Source organism: Geospiza fortis, unplaced genomic scaffold, assembly GCF_000277835.1.
Source record: "Geospiza fortis unplaced genomic scaffold, GeoFor_1.0 scaffold104, whole genome shotgun sequence".
NCBI lineage: Eukaryota > Metazoa > Chordata > Aves > Passeriformes > Thraupidae > Geospiza > Geospiza fortis.
This window is the reverse complement of record NW_005054325.1, coordinates 2,125,985-2,153,210: the sequence shown is the minus strand read 5'-3', so window position 1 is coordinate 2,153,210 and position 27,226 is coordinate 2,125,985. Positions and strand designations below refer to the sequence as shown.

Below are 27,226 nucleotides of genomic sequence, written 5' to 3'. Positions count from 1 at the left end.
GTGGAACCTGGTTCACTGAGATGTCACTTCTTGGATGTTACTTTAAAATCCACTGTAAAACTGCTTTTCTGCTCAAAGTTTAATTTCAAAGACAAAATAAAAAAATATCTTCTTAATGATGTAGACATACAATTGTCAAAAATATTATTTTGGAGCATGTTTATTATAACTAATTTTGTATATATTGAACATTGAAACAGCTTGCAACAAAGGAAATTAATTCTTCAAAGGAAATTAACTATTACTACTACACTACAAAAGAGCAGTTTTCTTAAACATATTTGAAATATAACACCAAATATGTTACACCTTTCTGTTCTGATTTCCTTAACATTCCACCAGCAACTGAATGAAGTGTCCAGTTGCCCGCCTTGCCCTAAGAGGCAGCAGCCAGGCTTACCTTCCTTCACAGTAATGGAGAGCACAGATGCACTGCTCAAGCCCTGCTGGTCTTTCACAGTCAGCCTGAAGTGATAGGTGCCAACCTGGAGACCAGTCACAGTTGCTATTGCCTTGTCAGCGTTTTCCATCTGTACAGAGCTTGGCCCACTGAAACAAAACATCTCACAAAAATAATTGTGCCCAGCCAGCCAAACTGTGACTTCAGCAGCATTGCTCAGGCCTTTTGATTCTGTGTGTTACAGTTCTATTACTGCTATAAGTACTGATGGCTAAAGAACCATTTGAGACATGAGCTTAGTTTAGAGAATTCCTTAATGCCTTTTCTCAAGACATTCAAAGCACCCAAGCAAATATCCTTACCTATCAGAAGAGTAGAAAACACCCCCCAGAAGTTCAACCTCACCACGGTTCTAGCTCATGACAGCATGAAAGTAGAACTATAACTAACAGCTACTTCATGCAAATTAAATTGCTCTAAGAGCCACTCACAACCCATACTGTCTGCCAGCATAACTCTTCTTGTACCAAGAACAGCAGCTGCACGAGTAAAATACCTTGCCCTTTTAGTAAGGATCAGTTAGGTTTGCACATAAACATACAGTTATAAGATTTTGTAAAATATTTTCAATTATCATTCAAGAGTGATTTAGTCACCCATTACTGGAAGTTCAGGGCAAAGTGACTGACACTTTACTGTTCAATAAACAAGTAACTGAAAAACCCTAGTTCTGAGCACAAATGGAAAATTTCGTATATTACAGGATGCAACCCAAGCCTGCTACTTGCTTTTTAACAGGAGACACAGAAGTTCCTGTCATTTTCTCTTAATTTTATAAAAGTAGGCCTCAGAATGAAACATTGCAAAACATAGGCAGAGAGTGTCTGAGCTTTTCGAGTTCAGCTTAAAATTGCTATTTCTTACACTATTACTTACCCAAGTGGGATTGTCCTGAAAACAAGTTTCAAACATAATTCATGATTCATCATTCAACATGATTGGATAAGAGGCTCTAGACTCAACCATTTTCACTTTGTTCTCTGTTTTACTAAGGATTAGTAAAGTCTTTCGATACCTGATATTTTCCCAGTGATAGAAGACAATGCCTTGGTCATCTTGGCTTTTGCTTCCATCCAGTGTAGTACTTTCTACTGGGAAGGTCAACTCCTTGTCAGGGCCAGCCACTGCTACTGGAGGACTGTTATTTTCTGCAAAATTAGTATTTAGTGTATGACATTTTTGAGGTAGTCACTGGCAAGGCTTGCCAATCAGATTTTACATTGGGTATTTTAATAAAAATTTGATATATTGGCTCAAAAGGTACAAAGCACAAGTATGACATGCACAAGCCAGCAGGTGGGAGGCCCACTCTGCAGCAAGCCAAATCCCACAGCAAGTGGGATCACAAATCCCACATCAAGTACTTCCCTTTTTCATAGTTCTAGCTGAAGGCACAGTCACACTCCCAAAAATCTTGCTGCATGCTCAATGCATTATACAAAATGTCATAAAAAATGAGGGGTATTCTCCTGGTTCTACCACTCCACCCCTTTCAAAACCTCCCACACAAATATGATTCTTTGCCCTCACAGAAGATACTGACTCCTTCTCTCTGCTGCTCAAGGCCACTAAGTTACTGCCAATTGAGAGCCTTTGAGAATTTAGCAAAGAAACATAACCTGCTACTCTGTTTTCAGCCTCTTCTTTTGTGACATTGTAAAACTGGCAATGCTATCATTTTTCTGTATATTCATTTACCCTTGAGCCTGACTTCAGCAACAGCATCTTTCTAACTCCACACTGTAACGGGTTCTAAAAGGCACCACCACACACCACACTTCCAATTCATGTTCTTGTTTCTGCAGTGAATGACTGCTGTAAAGTTGCCCCAGAAGGGATAAACTACAAAGGATGCATATTAAGCAGCAACAGGAAGATAAAACATTTCTGCATGGTGGAATATGAGACCTGCACAGGGGCAGAAAAGGCTACTGGGGATGTAAAAGGCAAACATACTGTGAAAAAAAAGGCATTAAAAAATCACGAGGCCCAGATCATTTTGGCTTATTCATCATTTGGCTCCCAAACCTAAATAAACATGTGAAAGACATAGCTTTCGAAAAGTCCTTGGTTGACACTTCTTCCTTGGAAACACAAGGCAATTTGTTTAAGTGAATTCAAATCACACAAGGACTCTTGCAGGAGAATTGCAAAACAATAACAAAACTGAGCAAAGCACTGATTGATACTCTGAGCAGCTTCCAAAACAGACTCTGTAGGACATTAAACTCAAGAGTTACAATTTGGGTTTTAGAAGCAGATTCAAACAGACCTTTGTTGCCTTACATAACCAGGCTGGTGTGAGCCCTCAGGATCACCACCTGGATTTTGTTTGATTCTACATTTGATTCTACACTTAACTGCCTGCTTTGACAGAAAATGGAGGTGGACAAGTCCTTGTTGCAGGGGTACCAGGCACTGGGGCCGCCATATCAGTGGTACAATGCGAGGAGACGAGGTGTTGGAGTCAAGGCAGCAGGGTGGGCCAGCCCTGAGGCAGCCAGCCATGCCTGCACTGACTTACCAGGCTGCACGATCAGTGTCACCTCAGCCGTGGAGCGCTGCCGTGCAGAGTCTGTCACAGTCAGCTGGAAGGTGTAATCTCCCTCCTGCATTGCAGAGAGCTGCAGGTACGGCGTCCGCACTCCCTTCACAGCATCGGCAAGGACAGGGCACGAGACAAAACAGAAATGCTTGTGGGTAATGAAAGATCTTACAGAGCAAATGTAAGGAAAAAGAAATGCTTAAAGTCATAAATACAGTGTTTGAGCAAGGAGTTATGCACCTTGCAGATAAAGAGGAGGCTTAAAATTTGGCACACAGACAGAGGTAATGTGTTCACTATTCCAACTCTTCCTACCAACCCAGAGAAATATCTATAGGCAATAAATCCTACTTTCTTCCGTTGGTATAACCACTGCATACATCACATCTCCACAACAATAATTGTGAAACACATGGAGCACTACCATTCTCAATTAGGAAATTAAACACTGGTGAAAATTCCTACAGCTTATTCCATTTCCTTAGGGATATTTTAAAACCAAACATAATGACATCCTTTAGTACTTACAAAAACTGTTAAATGCAAAACCAAGTTTGACTTGAACCCAGACAAATAGGGTTATGGAAAAACCCCCCATATTAAACAAGACAACTCTGTTCTGAGTTTACTCTTCCAGCAGCATTTGCTGATACCTATAGAAGTCATAAAATGACTGGGCCCAGCTATAGGTCCTTTTGCTAATAAAATGAACATTTGTGCATCTCTCGTATGAGGAATACCAAATCATAATGCAAATAAGTTTGGCTTTCTTTTTTTCTTTTGGATAAAGATGACAATAAGAACAGAGAATTGATAAATGATTAACCAACCAGGAGAGGTACTTGCTACATTGCATTCTAACAGTAGATATCATATAATACACCACAGACCAGCATCCTCTGGCGTGGTCAAAAGAAGGGCCATGAAGATGGGTCAGAGGGCTGGTACACCAAAAAAAGGCTGAGAAAGTTGGGGTTGTTCAGCCTGGAGAAAAGAAGGCTCTGGACAGACCTCATTGCAGTCTCACAGTACCTAAAGGAGGCTTATAAAAGAAGGGAGAGGGACTTTTCATATGGGTAGATAGTGACAAGACAAGAGGGAATAGTTTCAAAGTGAAAGAGGGCAGGCTTAGATTAGATATTAGAAGAAATTATTTACTCAGAAGGTGGTGAAGCACTGGCACAGGTTGCCCAGAGAAGCTGTGGATACTCCATCACTGGAACTGTTTAAGGCCAAACTAGATGGGGCCCTGAACAATCTGGTCTAGTGAGTGACATCCCTGCCCATGGCAAGGTGTTGGAACAAGGTGATCTTCAATGTCCCTTCCAACCCAAACCATTCTATGATTCTGTGATCCTCAGCTTCAGGCACACGAAAAAGATTACTAGTCTGTTGAAAAGAAACTGTAACATGCACTTGCATTCCCACATTAAATACCCAGTGAATCCATTGGATATCTCAAACAGTCATTTCCTTCCTTCAGAAAGGTTGCTCTAAGATTGAACAGCTCTCAAAACCTACAAGTTCAGTTTGCTTGGGTGCTTTTGGAAAGCTTTTGTCTTGGTGAATGATCAGAAAAAGTCATCATGCTGTAAGTCCTTCCATAATTTTTAATTTCCTCTACACTGTAGTCTTGCATTAATAATATTACTTCTTTCCTGAATAGATCTACAGTGATCTCTTTTCAGTTCTGAAGGTCTAAAGCATTTGCCAACATGGCAGAAATCAAGTCTCATGAATAATGGCCCCTGAGTTTCAGCTGGATTCATTGCATTAATTATCTCAACCACCTACAGAGCTGTAAGAATCTCCAACTTAACAAATGCAAGTCCAATGAAAATATTTATTAACTTCTCAGATTAAAAAAACCCAAAACAACAACAACAACAGAAACAGTCATGAAAATAAGATAATAAATTCTGTAAGCCCTCACTGGAAACCCATGTTTTAGTGAGGATAAAAATCCACCACAGAGCATGGCTGCATAAACACCGCCAATAGGTCTTGTCATCTTTCACTCAGAAAATGAAGTTTCTATTTGAGTTCTACTCTCTCCAGGAGAAAGCGTTACAAGAAAACTCTGACCATCCCCACATTCTCCTACAACCAGTTTTCAGCCTGCCCAGAGCCTCAAAAGATGGGAGTCTGTGAAACAGCTTCTAGGGTTCAAGGACAGACAATGTGATCTTGAAGTCTTTCCAAACCACCAGGGAACAAGTAAGTTTGTTTGGCCCCAAATAATTAAAAAAAATATGAAAGGGAGTTAAAAGTAGTATATAAAATAAGAGCTGAACACATCTGAGAGAAAAACAAAAAAAAACCAAAACATAACTCTAGCTATTTCAGTGCTTCTGAGCAGTTATTTAGGTGTTTGCTCATGTTAGAGGCAAAAATAAAAGAGCTTTTCAATCCTATGAAAGGAGAAATACACATACCTGCATTGCTACAACCTTGCCTTTGCTTTTGGGACTAAGTGACCACTCATAGCTGACAATTTCATGGTCATCACTGCTCTGGTTTCCATTCAGTGTGATGAAGTTCTGGGGCAAAGTGACTGCCTGATTCGGTCCTGCATTAGCAATAGGTGGGTAATCCACTGGCTTGTTGACAGTCAGAGATGCAATGGTGGAGTTGGCTGCTCCATCTGAATCAATCACTGTGAGTCTATAACAGGAAAACCAGTATCTGTTAAGATGAACTTCTGCCAACTTCTAAATGGAAATATTAATCTTCTTCTGGCACTTTTTCAAACACCACCTAAACAAAAGCCACTGATTATATGATATGAACTTCTGCTTCAGACACACATATCCCTCAACTAAGGCAAGAAAGAAATCCAGAAAACTTTACAAGGCAACCTTCAACCTTTCACAAAAAAAATCAAAACAAAACTAGATATTCTGAATCCCTTTACCTGCTGTCAATGGCAATTTCACCATTCACTACAAAATCTTTTAGAAATGTACTCAGTAAAAAACAAGGGTTTTACTCATCACCTATAGTTAAACAGTACAGAGAAACATCTAAAAATACTACTCCTGCCTATAAAACAGCAGCAGATCCTAACTCCTTATTTTTTTGTGGCACATCATTACTAATTTTAATGGAGCTTAATATCAATGTCAAGTTACAAAACTAAAAATGTACAGGGTTTTAAAAAACCTCAGACATTACTGCCTCTCAGAAGCACAAAATAATCTTAAAATGAGACTACTGCAGGCTTTCCAAAGGTGACCAATTAATTTGTAATCCACCTCTGTTATGAAAACTGCATACAGCTGACCACATGGAAGGGAACCTGAGCAGGAACAAAACTAGTGCTCATTACCTCAGACAGTAGGGAACCTGTACATTTTGCAATAAGTGCACATCCATGTGTATCAAGGGCACTGGACTTTTTTGTTCAGGTTAGTCAGCCTCCCTCAAAGTTGCAGAGATGCAACAACTGACTTCTTAATTCCCTACAGTTTGGAACACACTTAGAAGCATTGCTTGTAAGCCAGGCTCTGCCCTTTTTAACACAGAAAAAAATTAACACTAATTTCTGCTACTGCTTGATATGGAACAATTCCAATAAAAATACAGAATTAAGAAATAGAAGCTGTAAAACTTTTGGTGGAACTTATGTGAAGTGCCACAGTAAATGTATATGTATGCTGGCTTCAACAATCTGCTGATGACAGACAATATATTGACTGATAGGCAACCCACTGACAGCCAAAGAACCCAAGCTAGGTCAGTGGGAAGTCTGCCTCTGTGCAGACTGGGCTTTAAGTTAAACAGTTCAGAAAAAGGAGTGACTTCTACTAAAGCACCTTGAACCACAAACATTGCTTCCACTATCTGGGCAGCCCCTAGCTTCAACAATGCATAAATGGAGAAAACCAGTAGCAAGGTAAATGCTTTTATAAAGAACAGAATGACTCTTAGTAAAATCAGCACACAACAATGTCTTGTGAGGACCAGTCTGCCAATATTATTCTGTTTGCCACCACCCTTCAGAGGATGACTTTCACAGCCTGACTCATAGTTTCATTCAGGGCACTAGTCAACTTCTAGGCTAGGAAAAAAATTAGTCGGTCACAGTTGTTATTGCTGGAAGTGGGGACATAATTAATTTATGATAACTTCCTTTCTGTAATTTTAAGTTATAAACGATCACTGCAAGCATTTTTTGATAAAACCACTCCATATGTTTCTCCACTGTGCAAAATGAAGAGTAACAGCATGTAGAAGAAAAAATCTTCTGTTTGAGGAGATACATGTGAGCACAGAAAAAAATGAAAATTTAGCTTATATCACAGATAAGCCCCCAAGAAAATAATCATGCAGGTACCTGAAGGTGTAGTTTCCAGGAACAAGGTTAGACAAGTGCAAGACAGGTGTGTCAGCAGATGCCTTCTGCTCTCTCAGGGGACCTTTAATTTCCTCCCAGTGGTAACTCACTATCTTCATGTCATCTATGCTTTCTACATTCATTGAAGAAAAACACATCAGTTTCTTGTAGCAATTGCTGGAATGAATATTTAAGTAATTCATTTGTTCATCCCTAACTGGTTTTCTACAATTGTCTCTACAAATATAATTGAACAAGTTTCATTAACCACAGAGTCATACCAAGTTACCTTTGGTATGATTTATCTAAACAATTCTTCACACATATGAATTAAAAAAAAAGTCAGTCTTAGATTCTACACATTCTGACTTGTCTGCACTCGGTAATTATGAATGTAGTTACAACAGCTCATCACACCCTATCTGACAGATCTCTACTATGGCCCCAGCTGTACTGGCACAGAGACTCTCTGGGCAGGACAGGAAGAAACTGTAAGAGTAGCCGCTGTCTGGATGCAGCAGTCTCTGACACACTGCATCTCAATCTCCACGTGCAAGATTGTGTTTTATAATTTTTTAATTTATTAAAATAATTTGTACCTGGACACATATTCCCAAAATAAATAATTATTCAGGGAACTTCTAAGAAGAGTGAGAATAAGAAATTTCACTTGAAATTGACAAACAATAATGTTGTAACTGTATATTAAAAATATAGGATATAAGCACAGGATGGTCCAGTACATACGACTGCCATCGATGAAGGTAGAAGTTGTGGGCAAGGAAACTTCTTGCACTTTGGGTGAAGCAACAGCAACAGGTGGCTGGTTAATTCTGACTGCTGTGAGAAAGATGGGGAGGGGGGAAGAAAAAAAGGGGGAGAAAAAAAATATTATTGAAAGCCCAGGCAAAACTTATGTTAAGTCTACAGATCAATAGTCCCTAGTGATTAAATCTAGGACACACAGCTTTGCAGCATCTGCTGTCCTTTTTGGACAAGGCAAAGAAGAGGTTAGTGATGAGCAGTGTGCTGACACAGCAGTGTTCCACTGCAGTGCTCCTACGTGGTGTAATTCAGATCTGAGCCATGCACTGTAACCTGCAGATAGAGCCAGATCAGCACATGATTGCTGTCCCTAGCTGGAGAAAAGGACCTGTAAAGGTGGCATGATGATATCTCAGGCTTTGCCTGAGGAGGGGGAAAGACTAGAGAGCACTTAAACACAGTGAGCAGGACCCTTAGCTCTACTTTCTTAAAACTCCTTATAGACACCAAGATATGAATCACATCAGCATGACTGGACTGACAGATGTTCTTGACAAACAGTAACTGAGAGACTGCTTGATAAGTATGCTGTACTTGTGTAGAACAGATTTATGGTATCAGTCAACTGATTTACCTGGTTTGACTGTGACATTTACAAAGCCTTCACCAAAGGCATTTTCACCAGAAACTGTCACTTTGAAGGCATAAAGTCCCACTGATAACTGAAACAAATACAGAACAAATAGGGTTACATGTTGAATTATACAAAAGTATGCTTAAATCTGACAATCATATCACAAAAGAGTAAATAGGGATGTCTGAATTCTCAAAGTACTTTTATAAACACATACATAAAAGGCCACTAGCCACTGCCTGAAAGTGAGCAACATGAAGCAAACACTAAAGAGTGTTTACTTTATCTTAGAAAATTATTGGAGCACTCTAAGATACTGGCATAAATTTGGTGATACAAACAAGTGAAGAGACTCAGGATGGCTTGAAGCCATTTGAGCTCCTTGAATCAAGGTGCCCTTCCCCACAGGTTGCAATTCTGTGAAAGGACCACACAAACATAATGAGCCTGAGCTTACAGCTCACTTACATGAGAGAGCTTCAAAGTCTGGCTGTGCCTGCGCTCCATTTCCCCACTATAGTCAGCAGGGTGACTGATTAAGCTCCACTCATAGGTGTAGGCTGTTTCTAAGAGCAATAACACAGTGTAAGAACAATCAGTTTTGTGTTCAAGATAAGCCCAGAAAACAAAGAAATCAAGTTCACCGCTCATCAGATAAAACACTACAGTATGAAATCAGCAGCTACTGCCTAAGCCTGTAAAATGAAGCAGTATGGCCACATGTTAAACTCCCAGTGTGTTCCAACTTGGTAAAGCAGCAAGGATGTAATGGGCTTCACAAATAATCAACTTCTTCACAAAACAACAGCTTCATGTGAAGCCAACATATTTTACATAGCTACTTATGAAAGATCTTATACTTGCTCCTGCAATTCAGAAGCTGGCAGTTTTAAGGCAAATGTTGCATTCAAAACCTACTTTCCCACCTCCCCTGTCCTGAGCTTTTCAGCAAGATGCTAAAATCTAGCCTTATCATCTTTTGGTAGAAATTACAGGCTTTCTATTGAACCATCTAGCTAATAAGTTCAAGTTCTGAAAGTAAAAGCCACTTTAAAAAAGTCCCCTTTAAAATCCAACAGAGGAAATCTCTCTGCAGTTAGAGCCACAAAAGAGGCAGTATTAGAAATAAGACAAATTGTTTTATCCGAAGTGGTAGATGTTCACGTAACTCAGAACTTGTCTGCATTTACAAGTTGGTAGTGTATGCATCTCCTTGTATACCAAGGCATTCAGCTCACCTGTAGATGGTGGTGGGACAGCAAAGGCATTCAGTTCAACCTCATTTTTGGGTAACATCACTTGTACGTTATCTCCAGCAGACACAGTAAGTTCTTTAACTGCATATAAGACAGGATGAGCACATTGTTATAACAGATGGAACTGATATAAATATAGTATCTTCAAATATCATTTGCCATGGATTAAGTAAAATTTGACAAGTACTCTACAGAGAACAGGCAGCGATAATTTAAAAAAATCCTTAATGCATTATAAAATAATGATCTATTTAATCATGACTGTGATTCCTTAATCTTTTACCAAACAAAAGTTTTTTTCCTTCTCCAGCTATGATGTTTCATCTTCCCTACTTCTGTTTCAGAGAAAAGCATTCTTATTCTTCCTTTATATCAGAGGTAACAATGTTCTGCATAAAGAGTTATATATTTTTCTCAGTAATTGGAAGTGCAGGAAGACAAAAAAATCATAGTAGAACTTTATTATCACACTTTCCTTCACCAAGAAGTACTATTCCTATGTTCGTGTGGCTATGTTCGTGTGGCACTTGCAAGGCAGGTTCCAAGGTCCATCTTGTGTTCCTTTTAAAAAATTCACTTGCATAGCAGGGCAAATGGTTATTTCTTATCTGAACTACCCATTCAATCCACTTGCTATCCAGTCCTTGTCTGTGAAAACTTTTCTCTCTCAAAAAATGCCAAAGTACATAAAAACAGCCCCCAGAAAAAGTATACCCAAGCACAACTTAGTCCTGTATTTCAAATATCTTCCTTTTAATATTAGGGAAACACAGAACAAGAGTTCTCTGAAGGTGAAGGCAGCATTCACTAGTGTCTAAATGTCCAACTCACAAACTCAGAAGAGATGCCAAAGAAGCTACTCAGCAGTGGCAGCTGATGGGTCTAAAAATGATGAAATGAAGACACTGACAATACACTTTCTGTCACTGCTACCTAAATTCACCCAAGGCCTCACAATTGACCATGGAAGTTGCCCTAGACACCTGTGGAGTGAAGGTTTGCACTTGGACCTTCACATGAGATGATAATAAAATGGCTAGAAGAGGGTGATGGCCAAAAGAGAGAAGTAGGGACTGTCATTGAGACTTTCTAGACAGTCTGGCTGAGAACACAAAAACTTTAGGCAATCCTTGTATAAAGCAGTACCTACTGTGAGATTCATCACAACCTTCCCTTCAGTTTCTTCTTCCAAACTCCTTCTTGGGCCCTCTTCAACCTCCTCCTTCACAGGAGGAGGAGGAAGAGCTGCCTAGCCAACAGTCAGTGGTAATGATGATCCATTGTCTTGGAGAGGAATCTCTTGTGGTTTATCTCTTCCTCTCACCCTCTATTGCTATCCTGGCTGGCAGGTTGCATTTTGGAAGAGGGTGTCAAGAATCTCCCAAACCAGACTTTCTCTACCAGGAAGCAAAGGGCTTAGCTCTCCACGTCCCTCAGTACATTAGGAGTGCAGAAAAACACACATCTGTGCTTCTCTGCTTCTTGTGGTCCTTCCAACCCTTTGTCAGTGCGCATAGGGAGGCAGGAAACTCAGCAGGAGAAAGGAGTTACATTAACATGATACATGTTCATGTATCAAGGAGATACACACAGAATTTAACACAGCTACAGAGGATATGGTAATTAGAAGTCCTTTTCAAAATAAAACCGATTGTTTTGCAGCTATAAGTGTCATAAGCTCCCCCACAGTTCTGAAATTAGAGCAAAATTTTGTTTTCCCAGGATTTGGAGGCCATGTTCTCCACTGTTAAGGGTTGAGCTTCCATAGGTCCCACCTATGTTGCTGCATGGTATCTGGCAACTACGGATAGGCTTCTACTGCAGAGTTTCTTAGAGGGAGCAGTGTTCTGAAGAGTCACACCAAAAACAACAATATGGCTTCATGAGACTATTCTGAAACCCCAGAAAGCTTCAGGTATTGCTTACAAAGTAAAAAAAAAAACAAACCAAAACTAAAACATTTAAAACAGGTCTTAATCTCTGCTTTTTACTTTGCTGTATTTCCTTGAGTTGTCATTTCCCACAATGGTGGACTTGGTCAGGGTTTTGCCTCAGAATTAAGTGACTACAGGGTCTGAAGTTTGCAGTGTTACTGTAGGTCTACAGGTTTAAAGCGGGATTATGTAACATTCGGATAAAGAATGAGCTCTTACTAACAACAGGTTGGAAACCTGACAGTAGAAAAGTCATGCCCACCCTCTGTCCAGCCTGCAGGTACCCCTCAGATCACCAGCTCTGTTGAACCATTACCTGCTTTAGCAGCAGTAGCAGGTGGTGTGAACAGCTGCATGGACTCAGATGGTGCAGCATTAGTGGGAAGTAGCATGATCCCACCTTCAGTAGCATTCTCTGGGGCCACTGTGGGAGTCTGGGTTTTGTCTGACACTCCTGGGGAGAAATCTGGTTTATCTGAAGAAGAGGAAGGTGTAGCAGCCTGAAAAAAGGAATTATAGGGAAAGAGTTGTTGTGAGACATTTTTCACATTTCTAGATTTAGAGGTATGCTCTTTTTTAAACAGCATGTAGGATGACCCTAGTGATTTATGTTACTAGGAGATTTTATACACATACAGAATACCCATTGAACAAGGACTGGGTTTTTTTCCAACCAGGCTTTGTAACAATTGCTAATTTTCCAAGTTTCAGATGTAGAACAGTCATGTGGTAACCGGGAATACAACTAATGCTACCAGTTACCAAAATATTAAAAAAAAATCAGTACAACAGGTCTAAACACAGTCATAAACCTTTAAAAGACAATGTCAGAAAGTCTATGTGGTATATTGTCTTTGTGCCATACACAAACATAACAGAGTCCTTGCTTCTTACTACATCTGTTCAGCACACAAGCTGCTTGTGCCTTTTTATCTCCTCAACAGGAATAAAACACCCTACATGTCTCTACTTCAGGCATCAAGCAGCAATGCCTCACCTTGTTAGTAAACCAGAACTGCCTCAAAGGACATGGCAAGTGTGACACAAATAACTCAGCACTGGGTTAATCTTACCTTTCAATGACACATTATCCTCAATGGGCCAGCAGTTTTCCTTAATATTCTCAGGATTTATTTCAGATCTAATGATATGGGAAAAGCATTTTTCTAATTATGGCTACTGTATTTGCCATATGAAGGTACAGCAAAATACTATTATTTATACACTGTCTATTAACTGAAAATAGGATTATGAAGGTTGGCAAAGTGTACACTAACATCACAAACAGCTGAGGTGGAAAGGGATCCCTAGAGGTAGCCCAGTTCAGCCCCCACCCCTAAAGCAGGGTCAGGTACAGCAGACTGCTCAGGAGCAAATTCAGTCAGGTTATGAGTATCTCCAAGAATCCATCTCTCTGGAAAGCTTCCAATGTTTGGGCATCCTCACAGAAAAAAATACAGTGTTTAGTGTTTAAATAAAATTACCTGTATTTCATTTTGTGTCCATTGTATCTTACCCTGCCACAGAACAGCACTGAGAAGAGCCTGGGTCCATCTTCATCACACCTGTAGGAGTTATTTATACACATTTGCAAAATCCCCTGAACCCTCTCTGCTCAAGGCTGAACAATCCCAACTCTCTACTCTTTGCATTTCAGGTGCTCTACTTTCCCTTTGCAGTTTGCCTCCTTAGGAAATAAGAGCAGCTCTGCATTCTGGACAGGAGAAAAAGCTCCTTGTGCAGCTGGGAAAGTGAAAGCAATGCCAGGAACTGTTCCTTCCCAGCCTACAAGAAAACAAGAGCATGGAAGTCATCTGCAACTCCATCTCAACCTTCAACAATGGACACAGAGAACAAATCCCTGTGCAGTGTCAGGGATTACGGCTGCCCACCCTTAAGGATGCTGAGGACAACACCAAGAGCTGCACTTTTGGGTGAGTCCATAACACAGACAAGCACCTTTGTGGTCACATGTCCAGCTCTGCTCTATATGCAGACAGTACTCTCTGAGCAGCTGGACCCTGAGAGCAGGATCAGGGACTGTGACGGTGTTCACAGGGGTCCTTGGATGAGGGAAGAGACCAAGGATCTGACTCCATGTTTCAGAAGGCTTGATTTATTATTTTATGATATATATTACATTAAAACTATACTAATAGAATAGAAGAAAAGATTTCATCAGAAGGCTAGCTAAGAATAGAAAGGAATGAATAACAAAGCTTCTGTCTCGGACAGAGAGCCCAAGCCAGCTGACTGTGATTGGCCATTAATTAGAAACAACTCTATGAGACCAATCACAGATCCACCTGTTGCATTCCACAGCAGCAGATAACCATTGTTTACATTTTGTTCCTGAGGCCTCTCAGCTTTTCAGGAGGAAAAATCCTAAGGAAAGGATTTTTCATGAAAAGATGTCTGCAACAAGGGACTGCAGCTCTCCTAAAGCAGTGCCTCCAGGAATCTCACCCTTGACAGCATCATGTACAGGGAGAACCTCAAGCCCTGCTTTGTATCTTGACAAAAGGTCTTTCCTCCAGATAGGTCTCCTTTACATACTCACTCCACCCTTCATCTTTATAAAAGATTTTCTTCCCACACTTGGGCAAACCACAGTGTTCTTTTGCCTTCTGAACTTGAGGGAAGTCCACTTTCCTGAGCTTCCTCTGGTTTCTCTCCTCTCCTCATCCTTTGCCAATCCAGCAGCTGAAAAGCAGCCATCATGGCTTTGTAGGACAGATGGAGACAAAGTCACCTCAAACGTACCTTTCCAGGGTGCCTCTTCTGCAGTGGCACCAAACATCACTTCAGTCAGCAAGCCTAGGCAAGACACTGCAGTCAAAAAAGGTGCCCTGTGGCACTGTCACGTCTGAAGCAGTGTCACAGCCAAAAAGACAAACTAAAAATGTCAGCAGACAGCAGACAACTGGGGCAGGGACAATATCAGAAATTAAGCTCTCAGACAGAAACTGAGAGATTTGCTGGAACAGATGTGGAGGGCAAGATTAACCTAAATTCCAGCTTGGGAAGTGAAAGTTAAAGGAAACAAAAGAATTCCTTCTGGGAGTGAGTCTGATAGGCAGTTCTGCTGGTAGGGACTTTTTGGGTTGTTTGCTTTTACCCTTTTTTACAGCCACTATTGCTTGATACAAACACACCAATGGTGAGGGCCCACATCCTCCAGTTCCCTGGGTTTGACTTGAGTGCAAATCTCTTGAGAATTTCAACACAAAATAAGAACAACCATATACCATGAAGTACAGTCTTCAAAATAGAAAGAAAGCTAAATCCAAATATCAAAATATCTTTCAGGGGTTTTATACATCCTCTATGGATTAAGTCAATGTATTTTTAACCAAACAAAACTGTTCAGATTCTGCAGGCATCAAAACTGAAACAAAGCCAAAACAAGAGATGAACATCTATGTTATTCAACTGCATTCTAAGTCTTAAATATGAATTCTGAAGGCAAGCCAATCAGACACTAAAAGGCTCACCATCACATAGAGTCTGTCAGCCATCTTAAGGCTTCTCAGATAGATATTTATGCATTTTGACTGCACCATTATCCCTGCAAATACAATAAGCACAAGAATTAAGTCAGGCCTTATCTATTGAGTAAATGTTTGGAACATTCCAGCATCAACATAGCAGCAGCTAGACTCTGGCTAAGACCTTAAAAACCTTACTTGGCTTAGCAGATCAGCTGGAAATTAACTGGAAATTTTAAAAAGAAATTTTAACTAGAAATTTTAAAAAGATTTTTTTTTTTTGCAGATATCTCACTTCAAGGACGGGCAGCACTGCAGATTTCTGATCTGGGCAGCTGGATGGCATATACTCTGTACAGGTTTCTGAGTGTCCTGAATGTTATTGAGCTGCCAGAGACTGACAGTCCATAAGATCCCTCTGAACTCTGATGTAAACCCAACAGTCAGGTGACTCATTTAAGTGACAAACCCCATATTCTCTCTCCCAAATCACATACAGAAATTCCCTGCATTTGACTGCATTTATGACAAGGATGGTCCAAGGGCACAGACTCCAGAGGTCTGTGTTTGGTTGGTTTCTCAGTTTAAAATCTCTGTGCAGGTCCTTGCTCAAAGAACACAGCACCTGACACCACATCCTGCTGACTACTGTGAAGGGAGGGAATCAGGGAATTGCATTTTTGCCACCTTGCTCTGTCTGGCTTGTCAAAACAGCTTTGTCTGGAAGCTGCAGAAGGGAGTGCATCAGCACAGATCCAGGAACAGAGATATAGAACTGAGAGGATGATAGGAAAACATTGCATAATGTGCAATAAAGAGGGCAATTCATTAAACTTAGTAGCAAGCATGATTTTAAGACCTTCATATTTTCATAACCTATACAAAACCACTACAGTTTGAGAGGTTGTTTGGATTATATACCAATGGAAAAACTATTTGGAAACCTCTCAGCATTTTTAATCGAGGGTAAAAATTTATTATTTCCTTCATAACAAAGTTTGGTTTTCAAAAAGCAACTTTTTTTTTTCAGAAGGAAACACAAATATGTGCTAAACAATCCATACGAGATTTGATGAAAATATCTGCTTGCTGGAGAAAGAGACACATAAGAAGGAAATCCTATCACCACAATACAGCACAGGCAGCTTCTATTTCACTAGGGCTACAAGTAAAGTTCCCAAACCAGAAAAACTTGAAGCCAAGCTGAAAATTTGTGTTGGGCATACCTGGCAGGGCCTAGGTGGCAGAAGACTGGCTGCAGGGGCCACCCTGGTGGTTCCAGTCAGTTTGGCAGTGGATGGAATCAAGCCACCATGCACCAACACCACAGCCTCAAACCTAGTCAAACAAGGGCAATAGCCACTGTGGGCAGGGAACACAGGAAGATGCGGGGGGATGCACAACAGGAAACATCTGGAAGCAAACATTATTGTGCACAGGGCTGGAGACACCCTCGTGGAAACATGCACTCTATGCCACCTCCAAGGGAAATGAGGCCCACAGAGAAGCCACACCAGTGCAGATGAAACAAAAAGGAAGGAACAGTGGCAGGAAAGAGAAAGAAATGACAAGTGGCAGAAAGGAGACTGCCATGCACTGACCCCAACCTCCTGTGCCACCCGTTTCCTCATCAAAGTAAACGAGCATAATCTGCAGTGAAAGGAAGGGGAGTGGAGACAAGGAAGGGGACAAGAGATGTGTCTGGACTGAAGCTCATTCTAGGGAAGGTCAGGGAAAACTATTTGCTAAAACTGCTCATCATCTCCATTTCTCCGCTCATGTCTAAATTCAAAGGAATTCCCACCTAGGAAACAAAGGTCACTTAGACTTTGGCAGTTTCTGAAAGCCTTCTGCTTCCCTAGATTCTATCTTTACATTAATAGAGAGCCTTTAGAGCCATTTCTCAATACATGTCATGAACAGCTTTTGATGTTATCCCATTAACATGCTTCCTACAGCTCTGTTCACAGAGCACGTCCCAACCACCTTCTAACTACACTTGTCTTACCAGTTCTTCAGCATCATTATCAGCTGTGGCTAAAGACTGACCCAGGTTTGGCATTTCATCCCTTCTGCACAGAAAGCAGCAATCTCATTCCTCAGTCTTTTTATTGGAATTTCAGTGGCTGTGCTAGCATAATGTTAACATAATATAAAGATCACACAAAAATGACTCTGTGTCCCAGTGAGAAGTAGGTTTCTCTCCATTTCTCTTTACAATAAACTCCCATCTACAGTCAGTGTAAAAAGATAAAGCAAAATCTTTATATTCTGGCTGGGGTGGGAAAATCAAAGTAGAGATCTACAAAGTAGGTTTGGCCATATATATTTATCACTGCTGCAGGATGTGAAATCTCAGCTTTCATAAAATAGTATTCACATGATCCCTTAGAGACAGGGAACAAACTTGCTCAGCTCTGGCACATAGTTTAGGTGAACTCGAAGTTTTATGACTCCTGTAAGGCACAAGGCATAAGCAGTTCAGTCAGCAGGGATCCTGACAACTGGCTAAAGATTAGCACCATGCTAATGGGTCTCCCATTAGACAGCAAAATGCAATGGAAACAACTTTCAAGTCTTACTGCACACCCAAAGTGCACAAATATGGTGGAGCACAGAGCTACTGCAGGTTCTTGGTGTGGCTTGATTTCCATCACACTACACAGGCAGCAACTAAAAGATGCTTGCAAGTTTTCCCTTGCAGATGGAAGGAAATATGGGAGATGACCTTAGTATAGCAGTGGTTGGATGTCCTTTATTTTAGCTCAGCTATTGCCCCGTGTTAGGACTAACTGCACCACTAGTGCACGACAGAATTTCACTCTAAATTTTATTAGCAGTGACAGTCTACTTTGATATAATTCTCTTCATATGTACATATATACATACTTTTTGCATACTAAGAAAAAAACAACCAATATCTACTCTTCTCACCTACACCCCCATGTTAATTATGCTCATTTTGAAGTGTGCATGGAAGGAACTTTTAAAAACAAGTCTCCCATCATCAGTTCTGCTTGCAGAAGCAATACCTAATTTTCAGCTTGCCACAGCACTCGTTCTGTTGTCAAGTGTTCTTCCATACACATGAAAATGAGTTCTAATCTCTTCTCACTTATGCCAATACACTCCAGACCAACTTAGTCAGTCATACAAGTCACAGGCTACCTTGACTGTACAGGAGATGGTCCTCAAAAAGCAGCCTGCTATCATGGCCCCCACTTAACTCCAGGGCAATCTTCCTTGTAATTCTTCCAAACAGATCCCACAACAGGCCAGAGACTGCTCTACTGCAGCCCATGGTTGTGACCCTGCTTCCTCGCTTATTTATTCCTGCCCCTCTTAGAAGCTTCTACCTCATGTCTGCATCCCTAACCAATCCTTTGTTTCCTGCAAGGGTGAGGTCCAGCAGAGTCTCTCCTTCTCAACTCCTGGAAGCAACTCAAACCAATAACCTTCTTGAAGTTATCAACGACCTTCAGAAACTTTCTGCACAGCTTTTGCCCTGCTCTCTTGCCCTCCCAGTAGGTATTGGGGTGTCTTAAATCCACCAGGAGGACCAGGGCTGTTAATAGGAGGTTCCTTCCAGTTACCTGAAGTCTTTATCTGTTTCTTATGACTTGCTGCTCTCCACACATCAGTCATCCCCTCCCAGAACTGCAGTTGTCACAGATTTCATGCAACTTTCTTATTTGCTTGCATTTTACTTCCCTACAGTAAGAGCAATAAATTACCATTTTTACAGCAAGAGATACTTGCTAGTTACAAAACCTTGCGGTATTTAGAGCAAGTCAGCTAAAACGGATCAATTTCCTCTTTCCTCTGGCAAGGGGAGTCAAACCCAGGGAATGCTGAATTTACAGCCTGTTTAAACTTTCCAGCTGAACCCACCCTGTTATTAAGAAACCAAGACCCCTTGAATCTCAACTGATCAAACTAGTTGGCATAAATAGAGAACAGGTGAACCTGACGTAAACAGAGAACAGGTGCACATTACTTATACTGACTTACGTATTGGATTTTAGGTAATTAACTTATTTTTCTAATTATCAGACTCAAGGATTCTGAGAACAGTAACGCCTTATCCACTTTATCCTGCTGCATATCATGGTCCAAAACCGCTATCATCCCTCCTTAAGTTCCATGCCCCTCTCATGTTTTAAAAGCATTATAAAAATTAACTCAGCACTTACACCTGTAACACCACTGTGCATTAGTAGCATGAAACCCATGAAGCAGGCCTAATTTTATTGATGGAGGAGCTTATGTTTCTTGATCCTGGCCTTTGGATACCAGAGGGTCTACTAGTACTGCTCTGCTAACTTCTTCCAGTGAGTCATCAGGGGTCAGAAGGGAAGACCACTGTAACACTATAACACCAGGTCCAGGTTCACTCATTTATACAATTTCAAGGAAACCTCACAGTGCCCTAAAGGGAACTTTACTCCTTATCATCTGATGAAAAAAAAAAAAAGAAAAAGTCCTTTAGTGATTCACCTGCCTCTGAAGACAATCCTATTCCCTTCAGCCTCTTCTACACAGTAACATGACTGTAAGTCATTTGAGAGTTGTAATATTATAAAGCAATAACCTAAGATTTTCAAAGATTTGGAAACTAAAATAATTGCCAAGTAGCCTCACCATAGCCTGCTTCCTTAGGGGCAAACATACCTCTTTTTGCAAAGCATCCTCAGGTTGTGCAAGGAGTGGAACAGCTGCTTCCCTTTCAAATGTCTTCCCAGGGAGTGGTGTAATCTCCAGCGGGGACGACCTCTCTGTGGGGTGTTCATTGATGGAAGTCAGTTCAGAGCTGTTTTTATTCAGAAGGCTTTCCACCTTCCCAGCCACCCCTTTCTTTTCAGCAAAATCTTCCTGGTTATCTCCATCATCACCCATGGAAGTGTTGAAGCCATTTTCACCTGCCACTATCAGGCCCCAGTCAGCATAATCCATACTGTCCTTCTGCTCATGTTTGATGCCCACCTGAAAGGGGTCCTGCTCCAACTCTTTATAATCATCAATGTATTCAGGTATCTCCTCAAGGCTGGGATCTTTGCCAAGCAGAGACAGCTTCTTCAGGCTACTCACTTCCTCTGATGGCTCATTCTGGAGTCCCACAGAGTGGACCATGCTTGGGATCACTTGCCCAAGCCCCAGTAGTGAGGCTGGCCTCTGAGAAGGCCTCAGCACAAAGGTAAGGTAGGACTTGACAGTTTCAATTTTTTTAGGTTCACAATTGTCCTTGTGTTGGCAGTTGACAATGTAACAGCGCCGTTCAAACATCCAGGACAAGTCACAACCGGAGAGGTCACAGCACGCTGCGATGCAGTCGGACACGGACAAAGCGTGAGGAACTCGCATGATTTTAGTGGTTTCTAAGTTGGGAGATATTACTGCACCTGAGTAGGTGGCTCCTTCTCTGCACTGCTCACAACTGGAACCTGCAACAACACCACCAACACATAAGGCACAGCACTACATCCAAGTCATAATATAGTTTACTGTGACCATAAATAGCTTTCAAGATAGAGACACGTGGTATCCTGTATAAAAAAGCTCATTTCCTTTCACTAACATCACCACTACCTTTTTTAAGCATGTCTCTTTCCAGTAATATTTGTACTTTGAAGGATTTTCCAGTGTAGGACCTTGACATATTTTGCAGAAGTATGCTTTACTCCTGTGCTACAAATTCAAATACATAGAGATGAAAGCAAGTGGCCAACACTTAAAAACAAGAAAAGAGCAGAGAATAAAAAAAAACAGCAACAAGAAAACGAAACCAAACAAAAAAACACCCAAAACCATGTGGTACCTCCATTACTTCCACAGCATGCTCCTACTGGGATCTTTAGAAACATGTTCTAAAACAAAACTCAAACAAGATGCTGTAGCATGTCATTTTTTCACCAATCAGGGAGAAGGGAGCAAAACTCTAAATAGGAGAAAGATTTGCCATCTCATCTGAATGTCATGAAGAGTTCCTCACCCCAACATACTTACTGGTCTTAATATAAAACCTGGATCAATTTCTCAAACTTCTGCTGCTTTACCCACAAGTTCATGTGAAAACCTAAGAGCTTGCCCCAGTATGGAGCTCCTTCCTTCATTTCCAGTAAAGCTGAATTTTTTTTACCATGATATCAGAATTATTTTCACAGCACCTTAAAGACTGAGTGTGAAATGGTCAAAAAAAGCATGAATCAACATATTACATATTCCAGTCCATTTTTAACATCTTTTCTAGGTGTTTTTTCCCTGCTTATAACTGCTCTTCATAATTCTTCTCCCTAAAATCTGATTATGTTTCAAGAAAGTTGAGTAAAGGCAGAAAATTATTCTCTTTGGTTTTCAACTGGAATTGCTATCTCAATGAATAAAAATAAAGATGCCCCCATTGCGGAGCTAACACAGGAATGGAAGACAAAGCTGACTTTGCTCGCTTTGTACCTCATTATTCACAACAGGAAAAATGAAATCAAGGAGTAGGAATAGGCTGGCAATAGGGGTTAGGTCAGAATATGAGATGCAGAGATTCTCCAGCACCATGTTACAGTTCCCACCACCTCATCTGGGCTGAACTGCAGCACATCCTTCACAATACATAGTCTGAATATAGCTATCAAAACATATGTGTGGAAACAAACTGTCTGGGAAGAACGTAAAGCTTGCAAAGTAGGTTAGTTCAATGCAAAAAAAAAAAAAAAAAAAACAAATCAGACAAAAAAAATTGCACCATATACTGAGGGATAGGGTGGGCAAGATGGTATGATGGTTTTGCAGAGCTGGCTGGGTGGGGTAAGGAAAAACATGAAACGAAACAAATTTTAAAGAAGATTGATGATATGCAAATAAGTATAGCTGAGTAGGAAGCTGACAAAAAGGATAAAGAGCTTCAAGTACTGTTTTTCTGACTGCAGCTGCTCCTTCACGCAGAGCTAGGATGCTGTCAACTGCTCCACTTTACACTTTCAGTGAAAAAAATCTATCCAGGGAAACATGCACTTAACCTATCCTATTCTTATACAGCCCAAACATCAAGTATCCTTATCAGTACCCAGAAGATGCTCAAGATTTCTGCATTTTTTTTCTGTTACACTGCATATAAACATTTTCTCTACATTCCCTTTTACCTCCAAGAACATAAGACAGTGGCAGAGACTCAGAATTGCCATCACAAGTCTTTCATTTAAGTTGTCTGCACAACTTAGAACAGGGGAGCCAGAAAAACTCTGAGTTAAAATGAAGAGTCAGGCATCCCATTCAACCATTCTGTCTTTTTGCAACACAAATGCATTTAGTTAATCCCATAAATCAGTAGAGAGATGAGTAGCAGGTCTTTAAAAAGGGAAAACAGAAACATGACTCTGTGCAAATGTGTAATATCAGGTCAGTAACAAATCATTACAATGAGTACTTTAGGAACAGCACTATTAATGTGGGCCAAAAAGCTCCTTTGATGGCTGTTTTCATCCCCCCCCCCCCCAATCTTTAACTTATTCCTGAAACAGAAAGTGAAGAGTATGCTTAAAAAACAACAAACTGAAGGTTTCGCTATTTATTTGCTCAGAACAGAATGACCAATAGTTCTTGCTTAAGAGACAGGCCTACACAACTGGGACACTCCACAGCTCTAACCTGAGGAGTCCTCAATCAACTTCAAATCTCACTACACCATGTTCAGTTTGACACATCAGTTATCACACTGCAGAGTCAACATCCCTCAAAATTCATGGTGCTTCTTTAACCATAGAGAGAAACTTGTCCAGCACATTCTTAAGATGATACATGACTTTGAACCTAGATTTTCCCAAGTACGCAACCTAGCCACAAACCTTGGCTACCTGCTTTTGCAAATGTGAAAAGGCCTTGGTTTCACCCCAACAAGGAGCAAAAAAAATCTGAAAGTAATGGAAGTTTCATCTTGCTTTATCTAGCATTACACCTGAGTTGAATTGTAGCAGTAGGTGTGCAAGAAAGGATGAATTTATCCAGCTCTTTTGGCCTTATACTGGGTGTGTCCACTTAACATGAAAAATATGTAAGATCTACTTAGAGTGAACTTGATCTGATCCCTAATTTCATATTCTCCTACATCTCATCTCTAGTCTGCAGTGGACTCAGAGATAGAGAGGTCTCTTATTTACAGAAAATTTACTGAAAGTGTGCAATATGAAAGGTCACTTAGTAACATTTTTATCTGCCACAGTACTACCCACTGTGTGAGATCATAGCACAACTATTTTATTTTAGTAAACTGATCTCAGGTATTAAACCTCTGTTCTACTCCAACCACTAATGGCAAAACCCAGCCTCATGCAATTCTGTTTCAGAAGAACTAATTCAAGTTACCAATAGGAAGACTGATTCCCTTTATTAAAAGCCCCCAAAACCCTCTGGAACATGAATCAAAAGCCTAAAACTTCTGCAAGCAAAGTGTTTCCCTTCCTCTTAGCTGCACCCTGTTACATCTACAGCAGGACAACACTGACATATCCAGAGACCTAGTCAGGCAAGATGGTTACCATTAAAAAAAAACCAACCTGTATCTCCTACCAAAATCCTAAGAGAGTCACAGTGTGGAATACAGTTTCATTTTAAAGAGATTCACTCCTTTAATGAGGGAACATCCACACGTTTCTTTGAGCTTCACACTTCTGCTCCTTCACATCTTGGAGCATGAGTACATTGATGTCAGGAGCCCATCAGGAACACATCTCTGTGTCTGATATATAATTGTCCCCCTGTTGCAGCTGGCTGGAGACCATTCCTCAAGTGGACATGGAAACCATACAGCCATGAACACTTGAAAGATTTGCCGGCAAGAATTTTTTAGTCAGTCAGTAGAAAATTGACTGTGTGCTAACACTGAGGTCATCACAGCTCATCACCCCAGCAGAACTATCCACTCTGTTTGCTTTCCTCAGCAGCAAGCACTGTAAGAAGAAGCAGAAAGAAGTGGCAAGAGGAAATGTACAGTAATAGAGAAAAGCTCAGATTCAGATGTTGCACCAAGAAATGTCACATTTGACCAGAATCCCACTACCTTTTTGCTGGCAGCACAACATTGAGAGCCTACATAGCACATTATTCTCACAGCCTAAAAGCCTCTCAACTACCTGAGCGTGGAGGATCCTGTATCAGTTTGCTACAGGAAGAGTAGGATTGTCCCTTTTTTCTTGCCATATGCTCCATCTACTCTCTTTTAGCAGCAAACTAGTTCTGTTCTGGTTTTAGGCTTAGTGATCTTTTTTTAAATCTATTCAAGTAACTTTTACCTGATTTGGTGAATTTTGAGATGAAAGACATCGCACCAGTAAAAATTAAGTTTTGTTTTTTTCCTACTACCATTATAACACACTGAAACAATTTTGATAAGTTTCTTGAAGCAAAATTAAAGTAAGTTTTTCATTTTAGTTACAGTTATCTAAGAGGAGAAATTAAAATTCCAATTTTCAAGCTAGAGATAATTTCCACAGCAGAGCTATAAACCCCTGCAAAGCACACTTCATATCATAAATTATGAAAAAGGCTTATACTCAATCAGCTTTGGTAATGCCCTACTGAGGGTACTGTCCGTAAAACCAGAAAAGCAGTATCACTGACATCTGAACATTTCAACATCTGAACTGTCACTGCATTGGTTCCTCTAGCAGCAGCTAACATCTCTGCATACCATGAAAGCATTTTCATTCTTTTACTTCAGGCTGCCCTGAGGTTGTCTCTCAGGTCTTTAAACACAGATGCATATGCGACAACAAAGGCTATCAACAGTAAACATCTAGTAAATATCTGCAAATAATGATCTGCAAAGCCTTTATGGTCATTACAGCAGCCTTCACGCTTCTTTTGTCCAGAATCTGTCAAGGCATCATAATTAGTTCAGTGGGTCTGATGATCCTTTCCAACTATTGTTTTCATTCCCTCAATTGTCATCATCCCTGTTTGTCACTGATAAACCAACTAAGTGCTATTTAAAAAGAAGGGGGAAAAAAAGAATAAGAATAAAGAAGGGTAGATGTACAGCTGCAACTATTGCATCCCTCCACAAGGAAATACCAGACCACTTCCAATGAAGGCATGGACAACATGAACTAACCTGGCATATGGTGTAACTCACTATGATCTCAGAGATTGTAATCAAGCACTACACCATCCTGTATCTCTGGAAAGACCTGCATGAACCAGGACACTAGAACATCTAGGCATGGTAGTATAAGTAACAAAGAATGCACCACGACCCCAGGGCAGTGGCTCTACTGTCTTTCCAAAGGCACACCCACATCATAAAGTGTTCCTTGACACTCCTGGCCTGGGCTTTACATGTCGGACATGTAGGAAGAAAAAGGTATTAATCTTTTTCAAAGTCCCAGACCAGTAGTAATGAAATGTGTTGAAAATTGAGGGCTTGTAATATATTTAGAAACACCTTCTGCTAGAGTAAAGAAAAGGACATTGGCGAAGGCTATCAAGGAATATGGGAGGCCATATAATCTACATCTGGGCTACTTGGATTTGAAAACAGGCGACTAGATGACACAACACCTATGACTGCAATTACCTGGTAATTGCTGTTTATATTTTTGTTGGAGCGGCTAATCTCAAAACAAAGCACACAACACACGCACACAATATGACAAAACCAAGAGTCAGCCATGAGAATGCTATTCATAATATTTGCAGAAATGCATTTTAACAGCAGTATTTGCAAGGTCTGCTTCAAATGCCAAATTAAATATGCCTGCTCAAGATGAGAGCTAGACTTAATTGCTTCCAAGATACTGGACTCCCAGTTGCAAAGTAAACTCACTTTTCTGTGCTGAGAACAATGTCTCTTCTCTCTTATAGAGAAAAAAGAAATTGATACATCAGAAAAAAAACATTAATTAATGGTCAGAATAATTGAAATGTGTTTCAATATATGCTGCTCTCATCAATGAATGGATTCAAAAAACTGACACAACATTATAAACACACTAAGGATATATGGATATGGATAAATGTATATGTATACGGATAAATGAGGAGCTGTATCCAAAGATTTTGGAAATCAATCACCCAAAACGCATGAGATGTTGAGCGACAGAGGCATGGTACCCACTCATACCTATTGCTACACTCAGCTCAAGCCTCCTGAGAGGCATGCACATTAGTCAGTGATGGATATCTCTATCAGTTAGGTTTATGTGGCACATCTTGGTAGCTGGAGGTGGGAGGAAATGGACTGCCAGAATGCCTTTGTGAGAAGACACCAGAAAATGCCCCATGTCAGGACAGAACCTGTTACAAGACTGACTCACAACTGGCCAAGGCTGACCCAAATGGATGGTGGCAGCTCCTCTGTGATAAGGTTTTACAAAGAGGCAAAAAGTCTGCCACAAGTGCAGCAGGCAGGAGAGAGGAGTAAGAAAATGTGAGAAAAGCCATCCTGTATACAGCAAGGTCAGTGAAGAAGGGGTAGGAGGTGCTCTAGTGCCAGTGCAGGGATTCCCCTGTAGCTGTGGTAACAACAATGGTGATTCACTGCTTCATTGTCCTGCTGTGGTCCATGGAGATTCACACTGAAGCAGACACCTACCCCTAAAGCCCATGGAGGACGCCACCTCAAACCAGGTAGGTAAGCCCTGAAGGAAGTTGTGAACCCTTGGAAAACCCAGCAGGCTCCTGGCCTGAACCACAAGCCCATGAAGAGGAGTCTGCAGAGAAACACATTTTCCAGCAGGACCTGTGACCCCACAGGGGATCCACACTGGAACAGCTTGTTCCTGAAGGACTTTCATGTGAAAAGAACCCATGGTAGTGTAGTTC

At 40.7% G+C, this 27,226-nt stretch overlaps 1 protein-coding gene across 4 annotated transcripts in view; it reads right to left on the bottom strand.

Moving 5' to 3' along the window:
* Positions 1-27,226, bottom strand: part of KIAA0319 (KIAA0319 ortholog) — a 56,616-nt gene that overhangs the window by 15,305 nt on the left and 14,085 nt on the right. For all 4 annotated transcript variants that reach the window (XM_031056985.1, XM_005420961.2, XM_031056986.1 and 1 more), the window contains exons 3-13: positions 20,090-20,859; positions 12,247-12,430; positions 9,979-10,077; positions 9,209-9,306; positions 8,741-8,828; positions 8,089-8,181; positions 7,342-7,474; positions 5,441-5,669; positions 2,985-3,108; positions 1,476-1,608; positions 401-549 (exon numbers count right to left, since the gene is read on the bottom strand). In XM_031056985.1, coding sequence (XP_030912845.1) covers positions 401-549; positions 1,476-1,608; positions 2,985-3,108; positions 5,441-5,669; positions 7,342-7,474; positions 8,089-8,181; positions 8,741-8,828; positions 9,209-9,306; positions 9,979-10,077; positions 12,247-12,430; positions 20,090-20,859 — 2,100 coding nt within the window. The remainder of the gene's footprint in view (positions 1-400; positions 550-1,475; positions 1,609-2,984; positions 3,109-5,440; positions 5,670-7,341; positions 7,475-8,088; positions 8,182-8,740; positions 8,829-9,208; positions 9,307-9,978; positions 10,078-12,246; positions 12,431-20,089; positions 20,860-27,226) is intronic.